Raw genomic sequence first — 21,084 nt, 5'->3', positions numbered from 1 at the left:
GTCGAGTGGAGGAATCCCCGAACGCTCTAGTGTAGGAATCCCCGTTACGGTCGAGTGGAAGAATCCTCGTCATGCTCTAGTGTAGGAATCCCCGTTACGGTCGAGTGGAGGAATCCCCGAACGCTCTAGTGTAGGAATCCCCGTTACGCTCGAGTGGAAGAATCCTCGTCATGCTCTAGTGTAGCAATCCCCGTCATGATTGAGTGGAGGAGTCCCCGTCACGGTCGAGTGGAGGAATCCCCGAACGCTCTAGTGTAGGAATCTCCGTTACGGTCGAGTGGATGAATCCCCGTCACGCTCTAGTGTAGGAATCCCCGTCACGGCCGAATGGAGGAAACCACTTGTCAGCTGGACAAAGGCGAGGCTGTGACTGTGACCTTATAGAAGAAGAAGAAGAGAGAGGGAGGGAAGAGACCTCGCGAACGAATCACATGTACGTGATGAAGAGGAAGAAGAATCCTGAAGAGAATTGTTGTTGTTGGCGTTGGCGCCATTAGCAAAAGCACAGGTGATGTATTGACGAGCAGACGAGATGCTGCGCCGAGGCAGGCGGTTCCCGAACCCCTTCGAGGACTACAGTGGGTCCATGACCTCCGGGACGAGCCCCGAGACCATTGTGAACTCCGTGCGAGACATCGTTGGACGCATTTTGGCGCAAACCTCAGACAGTGCGTTGTGTGTTACACGTTCGTCACTAACATTAACAACCATTAAACGGTTCATGTTAACGATTCACACCACGTTATTGAACCTCGCAAGGAACCTCATCCACACCTTGTTTATTTTCACCCACATAGTCTCATTAATCGTATCTGAACCTGAAAATGTACCTTTCCCACCAGAAACTCGCTCCCCCGCTCCCGAAGGTAACCTTCCCCCCCCCCTTCCTCGCCCCAGATAAAGCTAACCTCTGCGTCTCAACGAGACTGACTTCAACGGCGAGGATAACCTACCTCCACGATTAGGCTAACTTCGTTCACCCGATAAAGCTAACCCTCCTGCCCTCCCCTCCCTCACAAGGCTAACCTCCTCCCCCCGATAAAGCTAACCCTCCTGCCCCTCCCCTCCCTCACAAGGCTAACTTCGTTCACCCGATAAAGCTAACCCTCCTGCCCTCCCCTCCCTCACAAGGCTAACCTCCTCCCCCCGATAAAGCTAACCCTCCTGCCCTCCCCTCCCTCACAAGGCTAACCTCCTCCCCCCGATAAAGCTAACCCTCCTGCCCCTCCCCTCCCTCACAAGGCTAACCCTCCTCCCCCCTCCATAAAAATAACACTGCTGCACCTCCAACCCTACAATGAGGTTAATTCCTCCTCCCATGAAGCTAACTTTTCCCTTCCCACAACAAATCTAACCCGACAATTCTATTTAAGATAATCTTGTCATGTTGAATGACGCCTCGGTGCAGGGACGTGATTATTGTGTAATACTAATACCCCTCAGGATGCAGAGCCTTAGATGAGAGAGAGGGAGAGGGTTAGGGGTGGCAGTTTGGAGCGGGAGAGGGTTAGGGGTGGCAGTTTGCAGAGGGAGAGGGTTAGGGGTGGCAGTTTGCAGAGGGAGAGGGTTAGGGGTGGCAGTTTGGAGAGGGAGAGGGTTAGGGGTGGCAGTTTGCAGAGGGAGAGGGTTAGGGGTGGCAGTTTGCAGAGGGAGAGGGTTAGGGGTGGCAGTTTGCAGAGGGAGAGGGTTAGGGGTGGCAGTTTGCAGAGGGAGAGGGTTAGGGGTGGCAGTTTGCAGAGGGAGAGGGATAGGGGTGGCAGTTTGGAGAGGGAGAGGGGTCAGTTTGGAGAGGGAGAGGAGTAGGGGGGCAGTTTGGAGCGGGAGAGGGTTAGGGGTGGCAGTTTGCAGAGGGAGAGGGTTAGGGGTGGCAGTTTGGAGAGGGAGAGGGTTAGGGGTGGCAGTTTGGAGAGGGAGAGGGTTAGGGGTGGCAGTTTGCAGAGGGAGAGGGTTAGGGGTGGCAGTTTGCAGAGGGAGAGGGTTAGGGGTGGCAGTTTGCAGAGGGAGAGGGTTAGGGGTGGCAGTTTGCAGAGGGAGAGGATTAGGGGTGGCAGTTTGCAGAGGGAGAGGGTTAGGGGTGGCAGTTTGCAGAGGGAGAGGGTTAGGGGTGGCAGTTTGCAGAGGGAGAGGGTTAGGGGTGGCAGTTTGGAGAGGGAGAGGGTTAGGGGTGGCAGTTTGCAGAGGGAGAGGGTTAGGGGTGGCAGTTTGCAGAGGGAGAGGGTTATGGGTGGCAGTTTGGAGAGGGAGAGGGTTAGGGGTGGAAGTTTGCAGAGGGAGAGGGTTAGGGGTGGAAGTTTGCAGAGGGAGAGGGGTAGGGGTGGCAGTTTGCAGAGGGAGAGGGTTAGGGGTGGCAGTTTGCAGAGGGAGAGGGTTAGGGGTGACAGTTTGGAGAGGAAGAGGGTTAGGGGTGGAAGTTTGCAGAGGGAGAGGGGTAGGGGTGGCAGTTTGCAGAGGGAGAGGGTTAGGCTTGGCAGTTTGGAGAGGGAGAGGGTTAGGGGTGGCAGTTTGCAGAGGGAGAGGGTTAGGGGTGGCAGTTTGCAGAGGGAGAGGGTTAGGGGTGGCAGTTTGCAGAGGGAGAGGGTTAGGGGTGGCAGTTTGGAGAGGGAGAGGGTTAGAGGTGGCAGTTTGCAGAGGGAGAGGGTTATGGGTGGCAGTTTGGAGAGGGAGAGGGGTAGGGGTGGCAGTTTGGAGAGGGAGAGGGAGAGGGGTCGGGGTGGCAGTTTGGAGAGGGAGAGGGAGTGGGTTAGGGGTGGCAGTTTGGAGAGGGAGAGGGTTAGAGGTGGCAGTTTGCAGAGGGAGAGGGTTATGGGTGGCAGTTTGGAGAGGGAGAGGGGTAGGGGTGGCAGTTTGGAGAGGGAGAGGGGTCGGGGTGGCAGTTTGGAGAGGGAGAGGGAGAGGGTTAGGGGTGGCAGTTTGGAGCGGGAGAGGGTTAGGGGTGGCAGTTTGCAGAGGGAGAGGGAGAGGAAGAGGGTTAGGCGTGGCAGTTTGGAGAGGGAGAGGGTTAGGGGTGGCAGTTTGCAGAGGGAGAGGGTTAGGGGTGGCAGTTTGCAGAGGGAGAGGGTTAGGCGTGGCAGTTTGGAGAGGGAGAGGGAGAGGGAGAGGGTTAGGCGTGGCAGTTTGGAGAGGGAGAGGGTTAGGGGTGGCAGTTTGCAGAGGGAGAGGGAGAGGGTTAGGGGTGGCAGTTTGCAGAGGGAGAGGGTTAGGGGTGGCAGTTTGGAGAGGGAGAGGGTTAGAGGTGGCAGTTTGCAGTTTGCAGAGGGAGAGGGTTATGGGTGGCAGTTTGGAGAGGGAGAGGGGTAGGGGTGGCAGTTTGGAGAGGGAGAGGGGTGGCAGTTTGGAGAGGGAGAGGGTTAGGGGTGGCAGTTTGCAGAGGGAGAGGGTTATGGGTGGCAGTTTGGAGAGGGAGAGGGTTAGGGGTGGAAGTTTGCAGAGGGAGAGGGGTAGGGGTGGCAGTTTGCAGAGGGAGAGGGTTAGGGGTGGCAGTTTGCAGAGGGAGAGGGTTAGGGGTGGCAGTTTGCAGAGGGAGTGGGGTAGGGGTGGCAGTTTGCAGAAGGAGAGGGTTAGGGGTGGCAGTTTGCAGAGGGAGAGGGATAGGGGTGGCAGTTTGCAGAGGGAGAGGGTTAGGGGTGGCAGTTTGCAGAGGAAGTGGGGTAGGGGTGGCAGTTTGCAGAAGGAGAGGGTTAGGGGTGGCAGTTTGCAGAGGGAGAGCGATAGGGGTGGCAGTTTGGAGAGGGAGAGGGGTCAGTTTGGAGAGGGAGAGGAGTAGGGGGGCAGTTTGGAGAGGGAGAGGGAGAGGGGTAGGGGTGGCAGTTTGCAGAGGGAGAGGGGTAGGGGTGGCAGTTTGCAGAGGGAGAGGGGTAGGGGGCAGTTTGGAAAGGGAGAGGGGTAGGGGGGGAAGTTTGGAGAGGGAGAGGGGTACGGGGCAGTTTGGAGAGGGAGAGGGAGAGGGAGAGGGGTAGGGGTACGGGGCAGTTTGGAGAATGCATCAGGGTGCATAATACTCTCAGATGTAAATAATAAATGAATGACGCCTCAGGGTGCAGATCAAACGATATCTCTGCAGTTAGGACTTTCTCGAGGTTTCACCCGAGGTTTCCTTTCCACAGGTGTGAACGCGTGCGATGGGGGAACATATGTCGGCACCCCTGGTGTGGCGTACGCACTCTATCGGGCGGCTCGGAGCGGCCTCTTTCCCACTTCCGAGGCTGTGGCCTACCTCGAGCGCGCGACACTGCTGGCCAATGTGGGCGTCCACTGGGCAGATTCCGAGAGGGACCCAAAAACCCGTGCGGGTTTCCTTCTTGGTGGAGCTGGAGCCTATTTAGTAGCTGCTCTGGTAACTTTCATTTCCGGTCGGGTTTGCAAATATTCACTTAAATCTCCACCCCTCCCTCGCTCTCCAACCTGCCCCCGCCTACCCCTCTCCCTCTCCAAACTGCCACCCCTATCCCTCTCCCTCTCCAAACTGCCACCCCTACCCCTCTCCCTCTCCAAACTGACCCCCCTACTCCTCTTCCTCTCCAAACTGCCCCCGCTTACTCCTCTCCCTCTCCAAACTTCCCCCCCTACCCCTCTCCCTCTCCAAACTGCCCCCATACCCCTCTCCCTCTCCAAACTGATCCACCTACCCCTCTCCTTCTCCCTCTCCAAACTGACGCCCCTACCCCTCTCACTCTCCAAACTGACACCCCGACACCTCTACCCCACTCCCTCTCCGAACTGCCACCCCTTCCCCTCTCCAAACTGACCCCCCTACCCCTCTCCTTCTCCCTCTCCAAACTGCCACCCCGACACCTCTACCCCTCTCCCTCTCCAAACAGACCCCTACCTTCCTCTCCCTCTCCGAACAGACCCCTACCTCCCTCTCCCTCTCCAAACTGCCACCCCTGCCCCTCTCCCTCTCCAAACTGCCACCCTGCCCCTCTCCCTCTCCAAATTGCCACCTCTACCCCTCTCCCTCTCCAAATTGCCACCTCTACCCCTCTCCAAATTCCCCCCCTACCCCTCTCCCTCTCCAAACTTCCACCCTACAGCTCTCACTCTCCAAGTTGCCACCTCTACCCCTCTCCCTCTCCAAACAGACCCCCTACCTCCCTCTCCCTCTCCAAACTGCCACCCTGACACCTCTACCCCTCTCCCTCTCCAAACTGCCACCCCTACCCCTCTCCCTCTCCAACCACCCCTACCTCCCTCTTCCTCTCCAAACTGCCACCCCTGCCCCTCTCCCTCTCCAAACTGCCACCCCTACCCCTCTCCCTCTCCAAACAGACCCCTACCTCCCTCTCCCTCTCCAAACTGCCACCCCTGCCCCTCTCACTCTCCAAACTGCCACCCCTGCCCCGCTCCCTCTCCAAACTGCCACCCCTACCCCTCTACCTCTCCAAACTGCCACCCCTACCCCTCTCCCTCTCCAAACAGACCCCTACCTACCTCTCCCTCTCCAAACTGCCACCCCTACCCATCTCCCTCTCCAAACTGCCACCCCTGCCCCTCTCCCTCTCCAAATTTCCACCTCTACCCCTCTCCCTCTCCAAATTGTCACCTCTACCCCTCTCCCAATTGCCCCCTACCCCTCTCCCTCTCCAAACTTCCACCCGACAGCTCTCCCTCTCCAAATTGCCACCTCTACCCCTCTCCCTCTCCAAATTGCCACGTCTACCCCTCTCCCTCTCCAAATTGCCACCTCTACCCCTCTCCGTCTCCCTCTCCAAATTGCCACCTCTACCCCTCTCCTTCTCCAATTTGCCATCCCAACAGCTCTCCCTCTCCAAATTGCCACCTTTACTCCTCTCCCTCTCCAAACTGCCACCTCTACCCCTCTCCCTCTTCAAACTGCCACCTTTACCCCTCTCGCTCTCCAAATTGCCACTGCTACCCCTCTCCCTCTCCAAACTGCCACCTCTACTCCTCTCCCTCTCCAAACTGCCACCTCTACCCCTCTCCCTCTCCAAATTTCCACCCCTACAGCTCTCCCTCTCCAAATTTCCACCTCTACCCCTCTCCCTCTCCAAATTGCCACTTCTACCCCTCTCCCTCTCCCTCTCCCAATTTCCCCCCCCTACCCCTCTCCCTCTCCAAATTGCCACCTCTACCCCTCTCCCTCTCCCAATTTCCCCCCTACCCCTCTCCCTCTCCAAACTTCCACCCTACAGCTCTCACTCCAAATTGCCACCTCTACCCCTCTTCTTCTCCAAATTGCCACCTCTACCCCTCTCCCTCTCCAAATTGCCACCTATACCCCTCCCCCTCTCCAAATTGCCACCTCTACCACTCTCCCTCTCCAAATTGCCACCTCTACCCCTCTCCCTCTCCAAATTTCCACCTCTACCCCCCTCCCTCTCCAAACTTCCACCTCTACTCCTCTTCCTCTCCAAATTGCCACCTCTACCCCTCTTCCTCTCCAAATTGCCACCGCTACCCCTCTTCCTCTCCAAACTGCCACCCCTACCCCTCTCCAAACTGCCACCCTACCCCTCTCCCATTCCAAACTTCCACCTCTACCCTCTCCCTCTCCAAACTGCCACTTCTACCCCTCTTCCTCTCCAAATTGCCACCGCTACCCCTCTTCCTCTCCAAACTGCCACCCCTACCCCTCTCCAAACTGCCACCCTACCCCTCTCCCATTCCAAACTTCCACCTCTACCCTCTCCCTCTCCAAACTGCCACTTCTACCCCTCTTCCTCTCCAAATTGCCACCCCTACCCCTCTCCCTCTCCAAACTGCCACCCCTACCCCTCTCCCTCTCCAAACTGCCACCCTACCCCTCTCCCATTCCAAACGTCCACCCCTACAGCTCTCCCTCTCCAAATTTCCACCCTACCCCTCTCCCATTCCAAACTTCCACCTCTACCCCTCTCCCTCTCCAAATTGCCACCTCTACCCCTCTCCCTCTCCAAATTTCCACCCTACCCCTCTCCCTCTCCAAATTGCCACCTCTACCCCTCTCCCTCTCCAAATTGCCACCTCTACCCCTCTCCCTCTCCAAATTGCCACCTCTACCCCTCTCCCTCTCCAAATTTCCACCCTACCCCTCTCCCATTCCAAACTTCCACCTCTACCCCTCTCCCTCTCCAAATTTCCACCCTACCCCACTCCCATTCCAAACTTACACCTCTACCCCTCTCCCTCTCCAAGCTGCCACCTCTACCCCTCTTCATCTCCAAGCTGCCACCTCTACCCCTCTTCATCTCCAAATTGCCACCCCTACAGCTCTCCCTCTCCAAACTTCCACCTCTACCCCTCTCCCTCTCCAAATTGCCACCTCTACCCCTCTCCCTCTCCAAATTTCCACCCTACCCCTCTCCCTCTCCAAATTGCCACCTCTACCCCTCTCCCATTCCAAACTTCCACCTCTACCTCTCTCCCATTCCAAACTTCCACCTCTACCTCTCTCCCTCTCCAAATTGCCACCTCTACCCCTCTCCCTCTCCAAATTTCCACCCTACCCCTCTCCCTCTCCAAATTGCCACCTCTACCCCTCTCCCTCTCCAAATTGCCACCTCTACCCCTCTCCCTCTCCAAATTTCCACCCTACCCCTCTCCCATTCCAAACTTCCACCTCTACCCCTCTCCCTCTCCAAATTGCCACCTCTACCCCTCTCCCTCTCCAAATTTCCACCCTACCCCTCTCCCATTCCAAACTTCCACCCTACCCCTCTCCCATTCCAAACTTCCACCTCTACCCCTCTCCCTCTCCAAATTTCCACCCTACCCCACTCCCATTCCAAACTTACACCTCTACCCCTCTCCCTCTCCAAGCTGCCACCTCTACCCCTCTTCATCTCCAAGCTGCCACTTCTACCCCTCTTCATCTCCAAATTGCCACCCCTACAGCTCTCCCTCTCCAAACTTCCACCTCTACCCCTCTCCCTCTCCAAATTGCCACCTCTACCCCTCTCCCTCTCCAAACTGCCACCCCTATCCCTCTCCCTCTCCAAGCTGCCACTTCTACCCCTCTTCATCTCCAAATTGCCACCCCTACAGCTCTCCCTCTCCAAACTTCCACCCGACAGCTCTCCCTCTCCAAATTGCCACCTCTGCCCCTCTCCCTCTCCAAATTGCCACCTCCACTCCTCTCCCTCTCCAAATTGCCACCTCTTCCCCTCTCCCTTTCCAAATTGCCACCTCTACCCCTCTCTCTCTCCAAGCTGACCCCCAACCCACCTCCGCACCCTTCTCCGAACTGCCACCCACCCACACACCCCTCTCCAAACAGCCACACACACCCCAACAACACTCCTCTCCGAACAGGCACCCCACGCCCCTCTTCAATCAACCACATTCATCCCCCTCCTTCCTCTTCACGTACCTCTCCGACCAGCCACACTTCTCTGAACATTTTCATCCACACACCATCACTCCTCTCTGAACAGCCACACCCCCACCCCATGTACCTCTTCAGTCAGCCCCACCTTTCTCTCCCTCTCCCACCTCCCCTCCACCTGAATGGCACAAACACGTGACCGATGCGAGTCCTCACGCTGTAAGGGGTGGGAGTGATTGCCGGATGAAGGTGCAGGCCCCATGCACATATTACACATGCAGAATTGCCCCATGCTCTCACTCATTCATCTTCGCCTCCATCTTCACTTGCCTCACCTCTCATCTCACTTTCTCCAACTCCCTTTTCTTGCACTGGTCACTTTTCTTGCACTGTTTACTTTTCTTGCACTGTTTACCTGCCATACCCTCACCCCACCTCTACTTTCCCAACACCTCCTTCCCAAGGTGAACAACCTTTCTGGAAAGATGGATGAAGTTCGGAAGTTCGTAGACCGTTATGCGAGCCTGGCTCGCACGTGTGAACCGATGTCCTTCTTGTCCTGTGGATCGGACGAGTTATTTGTGGGACGGGCTGGGTATCTCATGGGAGCACTGATCTTACAGCGGGACACGGGGATCGAGGTACGTGACCCTTGTAATGTGCAGGAAGTAACCTCATATGTTTACATCAACTAGCTTACACAACGCTTGCCATTGCAGTCACAGTAATTGATTCCCAGGGTGTTTGCACACACGTAGATGAGAGTGGTACCACGATCATGGGGACAGCACCATGAGGGTCAATAACGTTGCTTGCACACACCTGGATGTGGTTACAGAAAGGTCTCGGGGACTTAACCAGGCCCGATAAGGGTGTTTCCGCACATCTAGGTGAGAGTTGTGGCAGGATAATGGGGACACCACCAGGCCCAATAAGGATGTTTCCGCACATCTCGGTGAGAGTTGTGGCAGGATAATGGGGACACCACCAGGCCCAATAAGGGTGTTTCCGGGCATCTAGGTGAGAGATGTGGCAGGATACTGGGGACACCACCAGGCTCAATAAGGGTGTTTCCGGACATCTAGATGAGAGATGTGGCAGGATAATGGGGACACCACCAGGCTCAATAAGGGTGTTTCCGGACATCTAGATGAGAGATGTGGCAGGATAATGGGGTCCACCACCAGGCTCAATGAGGGTGTTTCCGGACATCTAGGTGAGAGATGTGGCAGGATAATGGGGACACCACCAGGCTCAATAAGGGTGTTTCCGGGCATCTAGGTGAGAGATGTGGCAGGATAATGGGGACACCACCAGGCTCAATAAGGGTGTTTCCGGACATCTAGATGAGAGATGTGGCAGGATAATGGGGACACCACCAGGCTCAATAAGGGTGTTTCTGGGCATCTAGGTGAGAGATGTGGCAGGATAATGGGGACACCACCAGGCTCAATAAGGGTGTTTCCGGACATCTAGATGAGAGATGTGGCAGGATAATGGGGACACCACCAGGCTCAATGAGGGTGTTTCCAGACATCTAGATGAGAGATGTGGCAGGATAATGGGGTCCACCACCAGGCTCAATAAGGGTGTTTCCACACATCTAGGAGAGATGTGGCAGGATAATGGGGTCCACCACCAGGCTCAATAAGGGTGTTTCCGCACATCTAGGTGAGATGTGGGGCAGGATAATGGGGACACCACCAGGCTCAATAAGGGTGTTTCCGCACATCTAGGTGAGAGATGTGGCAGGATAATGGGGACACCACCAGGCTCAATAAGGGTGTTTCCACACATCTAGGTGAGAGATGTGGCAGGATAATGGGGACACCACCAGGCTCAATAAGGGTGTTTCCGGACATCTAGAGGAGAGATGTGGCAGGATAATGGGGACACCACCAGGCTCAATAAGGGTGTTTCCGCACATCTCGGTGAGAGATGTGGCAGGATAATGGGGACACCACCAGGCTCAATAAGGGTGTTTCCGGACATCTAGAGGAGAGATGTGGCAGGATAATGGGGACACCACCAGGCTCAATAAGGGTGTTTCCGCACATTTAGGCGAGAGATGTGGCAGGATAATGGGGACACCACCAGGCTCAATAAGGGTGTTTCCGCACATCTAGGCGAGAGATGTGGCAGGATAATGGGGACACCACCAGGCTCAATAAGGGTGTTTCCACACATTTAGGCGAGAGATGTGGCAGGATAATGGGGACACCACCAGGCTCAATAAGGGTGTTTCCACACATTTAGGCGAGAGATGTGGCAGGATAATGGGGACACCACCAGGCTCAATAAGGGTGTTTCCACACATTTAGGCGAGAGATGTGGCAGGATAATGGGGACACCACCAGGCTCAATAAGGGTGTTTCCGCACATTTAGGCGAGAGATGTGGCAGGATAATGGGGACACCACCAGGCTCAATAAGGGTGTTTCCGCACATTTAGGCGAGAGATGTGGCAGGATAATGGGGACACCACCAGGCTCAATAAGGGTGTTTCCACACATCTAGGCGAGAGATGTGGCAGGATAATGGGGACACCACCAGGCTCAATAAGGGTGTTTCCGCACATTTAGGCGAGAGATGTGGCAGGATAATGGGGACACCACCAGGCTCAATAAGGGTGTTTCCACACATTTAGGCGAGAGATGTGGCAGGATAATGGGGACACCACCAGGCTCAATAAGGGTGTTTTTGTCGCCTCATCAATTTCCAAGGCACTATGTGCCTTTTGTGCCCCTGAATGGATCTGGCACTTCATCTGGGTGTGCTTTTCAATCTCTCCAAGAAGGAGCCAGGATTCCTCCTCACAAATCCTTCCATCTTGCAGTGAGGCAGACACATGGTCTGAGATCGTGTTGAATTTTGCCTCGGCGAGTACACCAATCTCGTGATGCTTTGTGGCCTTGATGGCGGCGGCTGACATATTTGCCAGCCACACCGAGTAGCCCACATGTCAGTGTGGCGGCTTTCATTTCAATAACTATCGGGGCTGCGATAACGGTGGAGAGGATGCTAATGCCAAACCAGCAGCCACCAAGGCTGTATCCAAACAACATTAACACCGCGGCGTTACTTTTTGTATAAAGTGGACCTTGTGTCCTGCTCCTCTTCATGTCGCCTTTTGAGCTCGATAATAAGCTGAAGCCTGTGGAGGACAGAATGCGACAAAACTGACTCGCGATAAAAACTATGTAGGGCAGCTATGACTTCCAAATAGAGTTTTGGTGCCGGGAGCTGTGAGGGGGTGAATGGTGGGCCCCGGTGGGTGAGGATTTATGGCCACAGGCCCCACCACCCCCATCAACAGATTGCATGAAAACATTTGCAAGCACAGCAGTAAAAACATTCATGTACAAAGGCCTAGCAGCAAAGACTTCCGAACAATTAGGTTTGGGCGGGTCTGGTTTGAATGACTTGATGTCTCGTGCTTTCTGCCATCAAACGAATACGTTATCCACATCCCTGCTTACTCCTCAGCAATGGTAACAATCATGGGTGAGCTATTGCTCAGGTGAAAGTGCTCAGTGCATTATTTAAGTATTGAGCACTCAAAATGATTTCCTTGTTTCTCACCCCCACACAATAAGATTTTTCATTCTCAAACCTTACCTGGTGTCTTTGCCCTTGTGCAGGTGCTGCCCCCAAACCAGGCTGCTCTGCTGTGTCGGACCATGGTGGAGTCGGGTCGACAGTATTCTGCACGTGTCCAATCCCTATCCCCGCTAATGTTTGCTTATTATGGCGTGGAATATCTAGGTACGTTTGGAGCCTTCCCTTTCATTTTGTGCAACACTCTACTCTGTACCTGTACGAAGGTAACAACTTGGGAACATGCCGAAGCCTGAATACACTGCCAAAAATATAATTTTTTTGTATACTCAGTCAAGGCTCATATAAGAGCAAACACATAGAACATATCATAAAGGGAGTGGGAGACAAGATGGTGAGAGAGAGCAAAGCACAACAGCAGTAGAGAACAGGGACATCAGGAGATCTGTGGAAGAGACAGGGCTGGGGCGGGTTACACGGGATAAACAAGATGGACACTACAGGGGATTTCAGGAAAGAAAACGGTATTTGAAGGAGGTGGGGTTGGAGTGGATTAACAGGGGTAGAAAAGATCAAGGTTTTTGATGGGGGAAGATATGAGATGGTGGTGAACAGCTGTTTTGAAGATCTGGAGGGAGGAGTGGGATTGAAGACAGTGAGGGAGTTTGTTCCAGAGGCGGGAGAAAAGAGGAATGAAAGAATGAAGGTGAGCAGAGAGCCTAGATTTTGGTAGTTTCACCAGAAGAGGGTTGCTGGCAGAACTTGTGCGACCTGCAGGAATATTTAGGGGCAGAGCACAGACAGAGCTGGGGAGCTAGGCCGGATAGGAGTCGGTAGAAGACGAAAAGACCACCAACCTGCCTGTGGGGAGAGAGTGAAATGCCCTCAGAATCAGCTTCATCGCAGGAGATTCCAATGATTCTGAATGCTTTGGTTTCTACAGCGTGAAGCCGAGCTTGGTGTGAGGCAGGTGCACCACCCCAGAGGGGAGAGCAGGACTCCAATGAGCTGCGGAATAAAGCTTTGTATGTGGCGAGGAGCTCAGAAGTGCCCAGGAAGGACTTCGCATGGCGGAGGATACCCAGTCGGCGACTGGCTTTGGAGGAAAGAAAAGGAAAGATCATGAGTCATGACAGATCATGAGACCCAAAAGCTTGAGCGACAGAACTTCTTCGAGATGATTGTTGAGAAAATATATGGGAGGGTTTTCCAGACGGTCTTTTCGGAGGGAAAAAGTGAGAGTGTGAGATTTGTCAGGATTGAAAGACATGTTCCACTTGTTTGACCAGTCTGTGATTTTGACCAGGTCTGCAGAGAGTGAAGAGGCTGCAGACTGCCGATCTGAGGGTTGAGGTATGGAGGGGCAGAGAGAGGAGTCAGCAGCAAACAGACAGAGAGGATTTTCAGAGAGGCGGAGAGATCATTAATGAAGACCAGAAAGAGCATAGGCCCAGAACACTGCCTTGAGGAACTCCAGCCTGAACAGGAAGGGGAGATGAGAGAATTCCATTCAGCGCCACACATTGACTGCAATCAGAGAGGAAGTCCGCAAGCCATGCATGGAGATTTCCGTGGATACCATAGGAGGAGAGTTTGGTGAGCAGAGCGGGGTGCCAGACTGTATCGAAGGCACGTGATATGTCAAGGGAGACAGCTCTAATTTCCTGTTTGGCGTTGAGGACCTCCATCCATTGTTGAGACAGCAGAAGCAGCATGTCCAGAGTAGAGTGACCTGGTCTGAATCCAAATTGATGATCTGAGATCAAGCCATTGGAGAAGAGGAGGGATTTGATGTCAGAAGCGATGATCGATTCCATGACCTTGCTGAATATTGGGAGCAGGCCGATTGGTCTGTAATTGCAAGGATCTGTTTTTGCACCTTTCTTGTGTAAAGCGGAAATGTTGGCTGATTTCCAAGCAGATGGTAGATCACCATGAGCAAAAGAGAGGGTGAAGAGAACAGAGAGAGGGTGAGATAGAGCGGCAGAGCAGGATATTAGGACCTGTGGGCTGATGCCGTCTGGTCCAGTTGCAGAATCAGAGTCGAGGTTTGACAGAAACTTCTCCACCTTGTCTGGAGAGAAGGACACAGAGTCCAGGAGCAACTGGGTATGACTGGGTAAGGTGGGAACAGAGAGAGATGGGTTTGGGACACAAGATTTTGAGGCAAACACAGAGTTTAGGTATTCAGCTTTTCCACGTGCGGAGTCAGCTGTGTAGCCATTTGAGGTAAGGGAGGGGATGGAGGGGGAACAAACACCAGAGACTTGACCAGATGCCACCAGGATTTGGAGGAGGGGGACGGGTTTGAGAGTTCAATCTTGAGTGTGGAGAGATAGTGCTTCCTGGCTCTCCTGAGTAGGCTGGGCCAAATCAGGGGTGATTTTCAATTTTTCATACTACAAGGTTGTAATTTACCTAAAAGTTGTGGCTGGGTAACAGAAACAAAACCATGAAATTTTTTTTCAAAAATATTGACGTCTTACGGTAAAACAGCCCGTTACCATAGCAACCGTTACAGACGACTCAAAAAATCCTTAAAATCGATGATTTCTCAGGCTGTGTGTGACCCCCAGAGTTGATTCTGGTACCAAAAGATTCAGAATTGAAAGCCAAGGATGATTGGATAGCTTAACAATGTCTGTGACACAATTCAATGCAACTTTTATCCCAAAAACTCATTTTTATCTCAAATTTAAGGCATTTGTTTGAAAAAAAAATGAAAATTTTGCTTTTTAATCATAGGATAATCATTAATCAGAGCTATAGTCAAATTAAATGTACTTTAAATTAACTTTTGTCATTGATTAAGCTTTTTTGTCTCAAATTTAAGGTCTGACATTGAACATTGATAACAAAATAAAAAACCTAGTCCCAATTGTAATCAATGGAGGCCAATGACTTCTTGGTCACAACCTCAGTGGATGTTGCCAGTCCATGCAGCTTCTCCCTGACGCCCTTCACAACCCTGTATAGAGCCTGGAGCTGCGCCTCAGATTTGGGGGCCTTGTTAGTGTTCAAATCTGTGGCGAGTCCAAGTGTCCGCTCTGCTGCGTCATTGACAACTGGGAGTTTGGCCACAACTTCCTTGCCATGACGATAGCTGTCTGAGGTGGGCCACTGTGCAACGGGGAGCTTGACAAAACTGGAGTCAATACCCAAGAGTTCAAACATGCTCCAAGAGTCGTAACCAACAAAGTCTTTGAGGGCTTTACTCCCCAATTGCTGTGAGGCTGGCATCTCCTGTATCATGTTATGTGCAGTCCCATGGTACCTGAGCATAGCCCTTCTCATAGTCTGCTTGTCAGATGACGTTCTGTCCGAGAAGAGTGCCAAAGAGACCAATCTCTCTGAGAGGTACCACAAATGGTTTTGTAGCTTCTCTCGGGCCACAGTCACAAAGGACAGAAATTTGGCAGGCCACTTTGTTGGATTCTTTGCGATACTGGCCTCAGCCTTGAGGAGGTTCTTCATCAGGTACATGTCGTTAGATGGTGCATCTGCAGCACTGGTACATGTCAACCACGCTTTAGTGTAGAAGACTGACATGAATGCAGCGAGACTGGTTATGTCTTCCAGCTCTTCGGGTGTGTAGATATCTCCCAGCTGCCGACGGAAGAGTGACACCTTTATAGTGTATAAAGTCTTGCTCATCCAACGGGCGTGGTGGAATGCCAAAGGAGCTTTGATAGTGATGGTCCTCATACCATCAGGGACAGTCCCTCCAAGAAACAGCAGTGTGAGGTGTGCCAGCTCCAGGTAGTCGTGTCGAAGAGTCTCCTTTGTGCTATTGTCCATCCACGTCTGAAGGAAGGTGATGGTGGCATGTACATGGCCAGCCAGCTCTCTCTGTTGAGCAGACACCTCGACCAATGTGTAGTTGCCCTGGTCCAATTCACTCCAAGTGTTGAGCAGTCGCTTGAACAGCTGTTCATTAGGTCCTGTGGTGGGGCCATACACTATTGAGCAAGACGCCCCTCCAACCAATTCGTGGATGTGGTGCCGACACGCCAGTTGCAGAAGACTCCTGCCAAACTCAGTCTCCAGTCTTACTACGACTCCACTCTTGACCCCAGAGTTCACTGCCGTTGTATCGAAGACAAGAGCGCCTATCCTTGATGTGTGCAAGAGCGCCTTGAACGCCCTGATGAATGGTTACAGTAACAACCGAAAGCAGGCATTAAAATTAATGATTGTAAGCTGCTTTTGTTAACTTTTTTTTATTGAAATTAAGATGGCCAAATTTAAACAACGTTATAACAGTTATAAAAACTGCACAATACAAGGTTGTAAAAGACAATTTAAAGTAAATTTAATCTGATTAATGGTTATCCTATGATTAAAAAGCAAAATTTTCAATTTTTTTCCATAAATATGCTTGAAATTTCAGACAAAAATCAGTTTTTTGGATAAAAGTGGTATTGAATTGTGTCACAGACATTGTTAAGCTATCCAATCATCCTTGGCTTTCAATTCTGCATCTTTTGGTACCAGAATCAACTCTGGGGGTCAAACACAGCTTGAGAAATCGTCAATTTAGGCATTTTTTGAGTCGTCTGTAACTGTTGCTATGGTAACGGGCTGTCTGACCGTTAAACGTCAATATTTTTGAATTTTTTTTTCATGATTTTGTTCCTGATACTCACTCACAACTTTTAGATAAATTACATTGAATTAGGAAAATCACCTCCGATTTGGCCCAGCCTACTCCTGAGGGTAGACACACACTTCTTCCGAGCTTTGTGAAAGGAACTGAGATTGCCTTCAGTTGGATTAGCCTTCCAGGAGGCGAAGGCAAATTGTTTCATGGCAACGTCCTCACCACAAGCTTCAGTGTACCATGGACAGGAGGAAGGGTATGACAACTGAAGACGAGATGGGATAAATCTGTGCATGAGAGAGAGCAGTTTGCTTTGGAAGAATTCCCAGGAAGAATTGATGTCAGAGGCAGTAGAGATGGGAGACCAGTCCAGATGATTGATGGCTGCTTGAAGACCGTGCCATTCGGCCTGAGTGAAATGCCAGACTCGTCGACACTGAGGAGGCTCTCTGAGAATGGCCAGAGAGATGTCCACTTTAACAAGCACATGATCAGAAGAACCGATTGGAGCAGAAGAAGAGCAGCAGACATTTGCAGCGAAGTTTGTCATAACCAAGTCTGGAAGAGAAGATACTCCATTGACTGAGATTCGGGTCGGGAAATTGACAGATTGTGTCAGTCCCAATGAGTCGCAGAAGTCCTTTGCTGAGGTGCCATGCCTGGTGAGAGAGATACCCACACCCAGCCAGCTGGCATGATGACTGTTGAAGTCACCACAAATGAGGAAGAGGGAGTTGGGATGAGTGGATATAAGTTGGTCCATGTTGTCAGACAGGGAGATGTAAATGGAGTCATCACTGTTGGGGGGACGGTACAGAACACATATGAGCAAAAGGTGGGAGCAGAGAGGAAGCCATAGCCAGAGGTACTCCTGGGGGTGAGGTGGAGAGAGGGCAGTGCAAGGAGAGTGAGGAAGAGAGTTTTTGATAAAGATAGCAACCCCACCACCAGGACGAGGCTCAGGTCTATCATACTGGAGGAGGGAGTAACCAGGAAGAGATATTAGGGAATCAGAGACATCTTGAAGGAGGAAAGTTTCTGTAAAGCAGATTAAGTCTGGATTGTCAGAAGCAACCTGAATGTAGAGATCAGTCAGGTTTGAGCGAAGGCCTCGGATGTTTAAGGTCCATACCGTTAAGGAGGTGGGCAAAATATGAGGCGAAGGAGGACAAAAGGCTAGGTGGTGATGGGGCACAGTTAGGAGTAATATGAGGGGGCAGAGGGAAGTAGAAGATTGGAGGAGGTGGAGGAATGAGTTGGAAGAGAGAGGAAGGGGAAGGAGGCAACTTTGAGGAGTGAGATGGGAGATTTGAAGGGGAGGGTTGAGGTGGAGTTTGGAAGGGAAGGGGTGAAGGGGAGTTTTAGTGGGGATTTTTGAAGGGAAGGGTTGAGGGGGGAGTTTTGAGGGGAAGGGGGGGAGGGGGAGTTAAGGGGAAGGGTGAGGGGGGAGTTTGAAGGGGAGATGCCAGGGGGGAGTTTTGAAGGGAAGGGTAAGGGGGGAGATTTGGAGGGGTGAGGGGGGAGTTTTGAAGGGGAGGGGTGAGGAGAGATTTTAAGGGAAGGGTGAGGGGGAGATTTTAAGGGAAGGATGAGGGGGAGTTTTGAATGGGAGGGGTAGGGGGAAGGTAATGATGGAATGGGGGTAGGTGGGAGTAGAGGGAGGGGACATGAAGTGGGTCGCTGTTAAGAGATTGGGTTGGTAGGATACGGGTGAGTACAAGTAGAGGAGGGAAGAGACAGGGAAGGGTTTGACATGGGTGAGTACAAGTAGAGGAGGGAAGAGACAGGGAAGGGTTTGACATGGGTGAGTACAAGTAGAGGAGGGAAGAGACAGGGAAGGGTTTGACATGGGTGAGTATAAGTGGAGGAGGGAAGAGACAGGGAAGGGTTTGACATGGGTGAGTATAAGTGGAGGAGGGAAGAGACAGGGAAGGGTTTGACACTGAAGATGTACAAAGGGAACAGTAGTGTAATAATGTTGCTTCTGGGACACCTCCGTTTAACATGGGAAATCCCTATCTAATGTCATTTACCCCCTTGTCTTTTTCAAAAATCATAAACACCTCTATTTCTCCCACCCTCATCTTTATGAACCTTTTGTCTGTAGTACCTATCCTTAATGTTGTTCATTAGACTACTCAAACACTACAAATATTTGTTTTCTCTTATAGACCTATCATCCTTCTGCTACATATCATCTGGCAGATTAATCTTTGACCCACTCAAACATTGACCCATTCACTTCCATATTAATTCTTTCCCTCCCTCATTGCCCCTAAACACCTATATTTCTCTCACCCTGTTCTTTACGAACCTTCTAACCTTTTGACATGTTATCCTTATTCATTAGACCACTTAAACACCTGTGATCCTTCTGACCTCATGGACCTTTTAACCTTTTACTCTTAATATCATCTGGTGAATATAACCCACTCAAACAACGACCCTACAAATATTTGTTTATGCGTGGGAAATAATTTAATTCTCCTACAACTCTCTTCACCATCTAATATATTAACAAAAAATATGTTTGAGTTTGGTTCTTTATTAAGATATTTTAACTGAGCTAAGATAAAATGGTAAACCTCCCTCAATGTTCTTGCTTGAGCGCCTCCAGTGCCACATACCATTTTTAAATTAAAGTATATATTTTCCTGACAACCATCAAAGTTTTCCGTCCACTCAAAAATATTTCCATCTTTTTTACCCAATTCACCGGTATTTAAATTAATTCTCTTATTTGTTTTGTGAACTTTTTTACCAGTTGCCTTTTCAATTATACCTATTTGATATTTTTCACATTCATTATGTTTTCCATTTATATACCAAGGTTGATTACACCTCCACTCTTTAGTCTGGTTGATACTTGGTTCTATCATTTATATAATAGTAAAAAAGGCGGCGGTAGCCCGTTAAAATCCCCAACCCCCCCCCCTTTTTAACTTATCACTTATATATATCTTATCACTTATATATATCTTATCACTTATATATATATCTTATCACTTATATACTTATATAACCATAAGGGAGACTATCAATTCCATTTTCTAAAATAAACCTCTTATCATCAAAAGCCCCCAATGCTTTCTTATTTATCTCTTCTGAATATAATTGATGTTTATAACTTCTTATTCCATTAATCTTTCTAAACTCTTCTTTCTTTGTTGTTAAACAGTTATAATAATCCTTAAAGTTTATTGTTTCTTTAATAACATTTTTCTTTACACCTTTTAACTTCTTATCAGTCTTTTCAACGTTATTCACAATGTATTTATAAGCATAAGCCTTTGACCTCAATCCCACAAATTCACTCATAACATTTCCTCCTAATTCATCCTTGAACTTTCCAATCACCTTTTTATTTTTAGAAGAGAACAACTCACTCTCTGGACTGTAATTACTCGTGTCATAGATATTAATGTCTCTTTTCATGTCTGAATAAACATCGTTGGTATTAATTTTCAAAATAAAACTATCTGTATCCATATAAAGTAGATTAACATCATTTTGATATTTCTTCCTCAAGTTATTATAAAAGTAATCATACATTAATGACTTTGATAAATCAAGAATTGTTGTTCCAATATAAATAGGTTTGTTCATTTCAATACTCTCTTTAATCAAATGGATCGCACAAAAGTTCTCAGTAAAGACCTCAGCTCGAGTAAAACTCGGTCTATTAATTAATTTTGATGCTTGTTCCCAAGATGTTGATAGTCTGATATTTTGTCTTTTCCTCACATTCTCCATAGTCTTACCAAAGACCGCATTATTCATCAATTTATAAAAGTCTTTCTCAAAATCTGTTTTTGACTCTGTTCTTCTTTGTGTATTAAAATCAATGTACCCCTTTAACCAATGACTTTGATTGAACTTTAGAACCCTATGGATCTTCTCTACTCTTAGACCTTTTGATAAATATTGTCGCAAATTTCTTTGGTGTAGAACATAATTTTTCTTGTTATATAATGTAGTAAGTAATTTTTCTGTTGATTCACCTATATCAAACGATCATTGATAATCACTCAACCATTCTTTCTTTGGACTTGCTTTCTCACAAGCAAATGGGAGATCTTTGTGTAGGTTATGGAGTTCCTCTGGATATTTTAAATCAATTTCAAAATAATAACCAACTTTTTCTTCATCCAATTCTTTTTGTGTAGAGATACATACATCTTGTAAAACGTTTTTGTAGTCTTTTTCCTTTACCCATCTAAGTTTTCCATAAGGAAGAGCCTGAGACATTGCCCAGCCATACAGGTTGTTCGCGTCATAGTACATCAAGTAAGAACTCTCTTTCGTTGGATCATAATTTGGAAGATATTTGTTATTTGCTTTTGCGTATCTACTCGAGCAGACTTGTGAAATTCCACCTCTTTTTGCCTTTTCAATCATCAAAAGCATATCAACATCGGTTATCAAATCCAAATCTTGTTTTGTCATTTTCAACATCGCACTCCAGGCCAATCCAGGTGCTGTGTAGTAGTGAGCAGGATCCAATCCATATCCAGTGCGACAAACAGATCTAAAGGCTTCAAATACATCGGCCAATAAAAGCACATCAGTTTTGAGATACAAATCGTGATACTCGCCAAGATTCTTGATGTTATATTTTTCCCAAACATTTTGTGCGTGTACATAATCTTTATCAGATATATGACTAT

At 50.0% G+C, this 21,084-nt stretch overlaps 1 protein-coding gene across 1 annotated transcript in view; it reads left to right on the top strand.

Annotated features, from left to right (window-relative positions):
- Positions 1-269: 269 nt before the first annotated feature.
- Positions 270-21,084, top strand: part of LOC137439981 (lanC-like protein 3) — a 44,910-nt gene continuing 24,095 nt past the window's right edge. The window contains exons 1-4 of the mRNA XM_078768544.1: positions 270-668; positions 4,104-4,333; positions 8,725-8,901; positions 11,901-12,024. Of these exons, the coding sequence (XP_078624670.1) occupies positions 533-668; positions 4,104-4,333; positions 8,725-8,901; positions 11,901-12,024 (667 nt within the window). The 5' untranslated portion in view covers positions 270-532. The remainder of the gene's footprint in view (positions 669-4,103; positions 4,334-8,724; positions 8,902-11,900; positions 12,025-21,084) is intronic.

The sequence above is a fragment of the Myxine glutinosa genome, chromosome 14 (genome assembly GCF_964187855.1).
Source record: "Myxine glutinosa chromosome 14, kmMyxGlut1.1, whole genome shotgun sequence".
Lineage (NCBI taxonomy): Eukaryota > Metazoa > Chordata > Myxini > Myxiniformes > Myxinidae > Myxine > Myxine glutinosa.
This window is presented reverse-complemented; position numbering and strand designations above follow the sequence as displayed.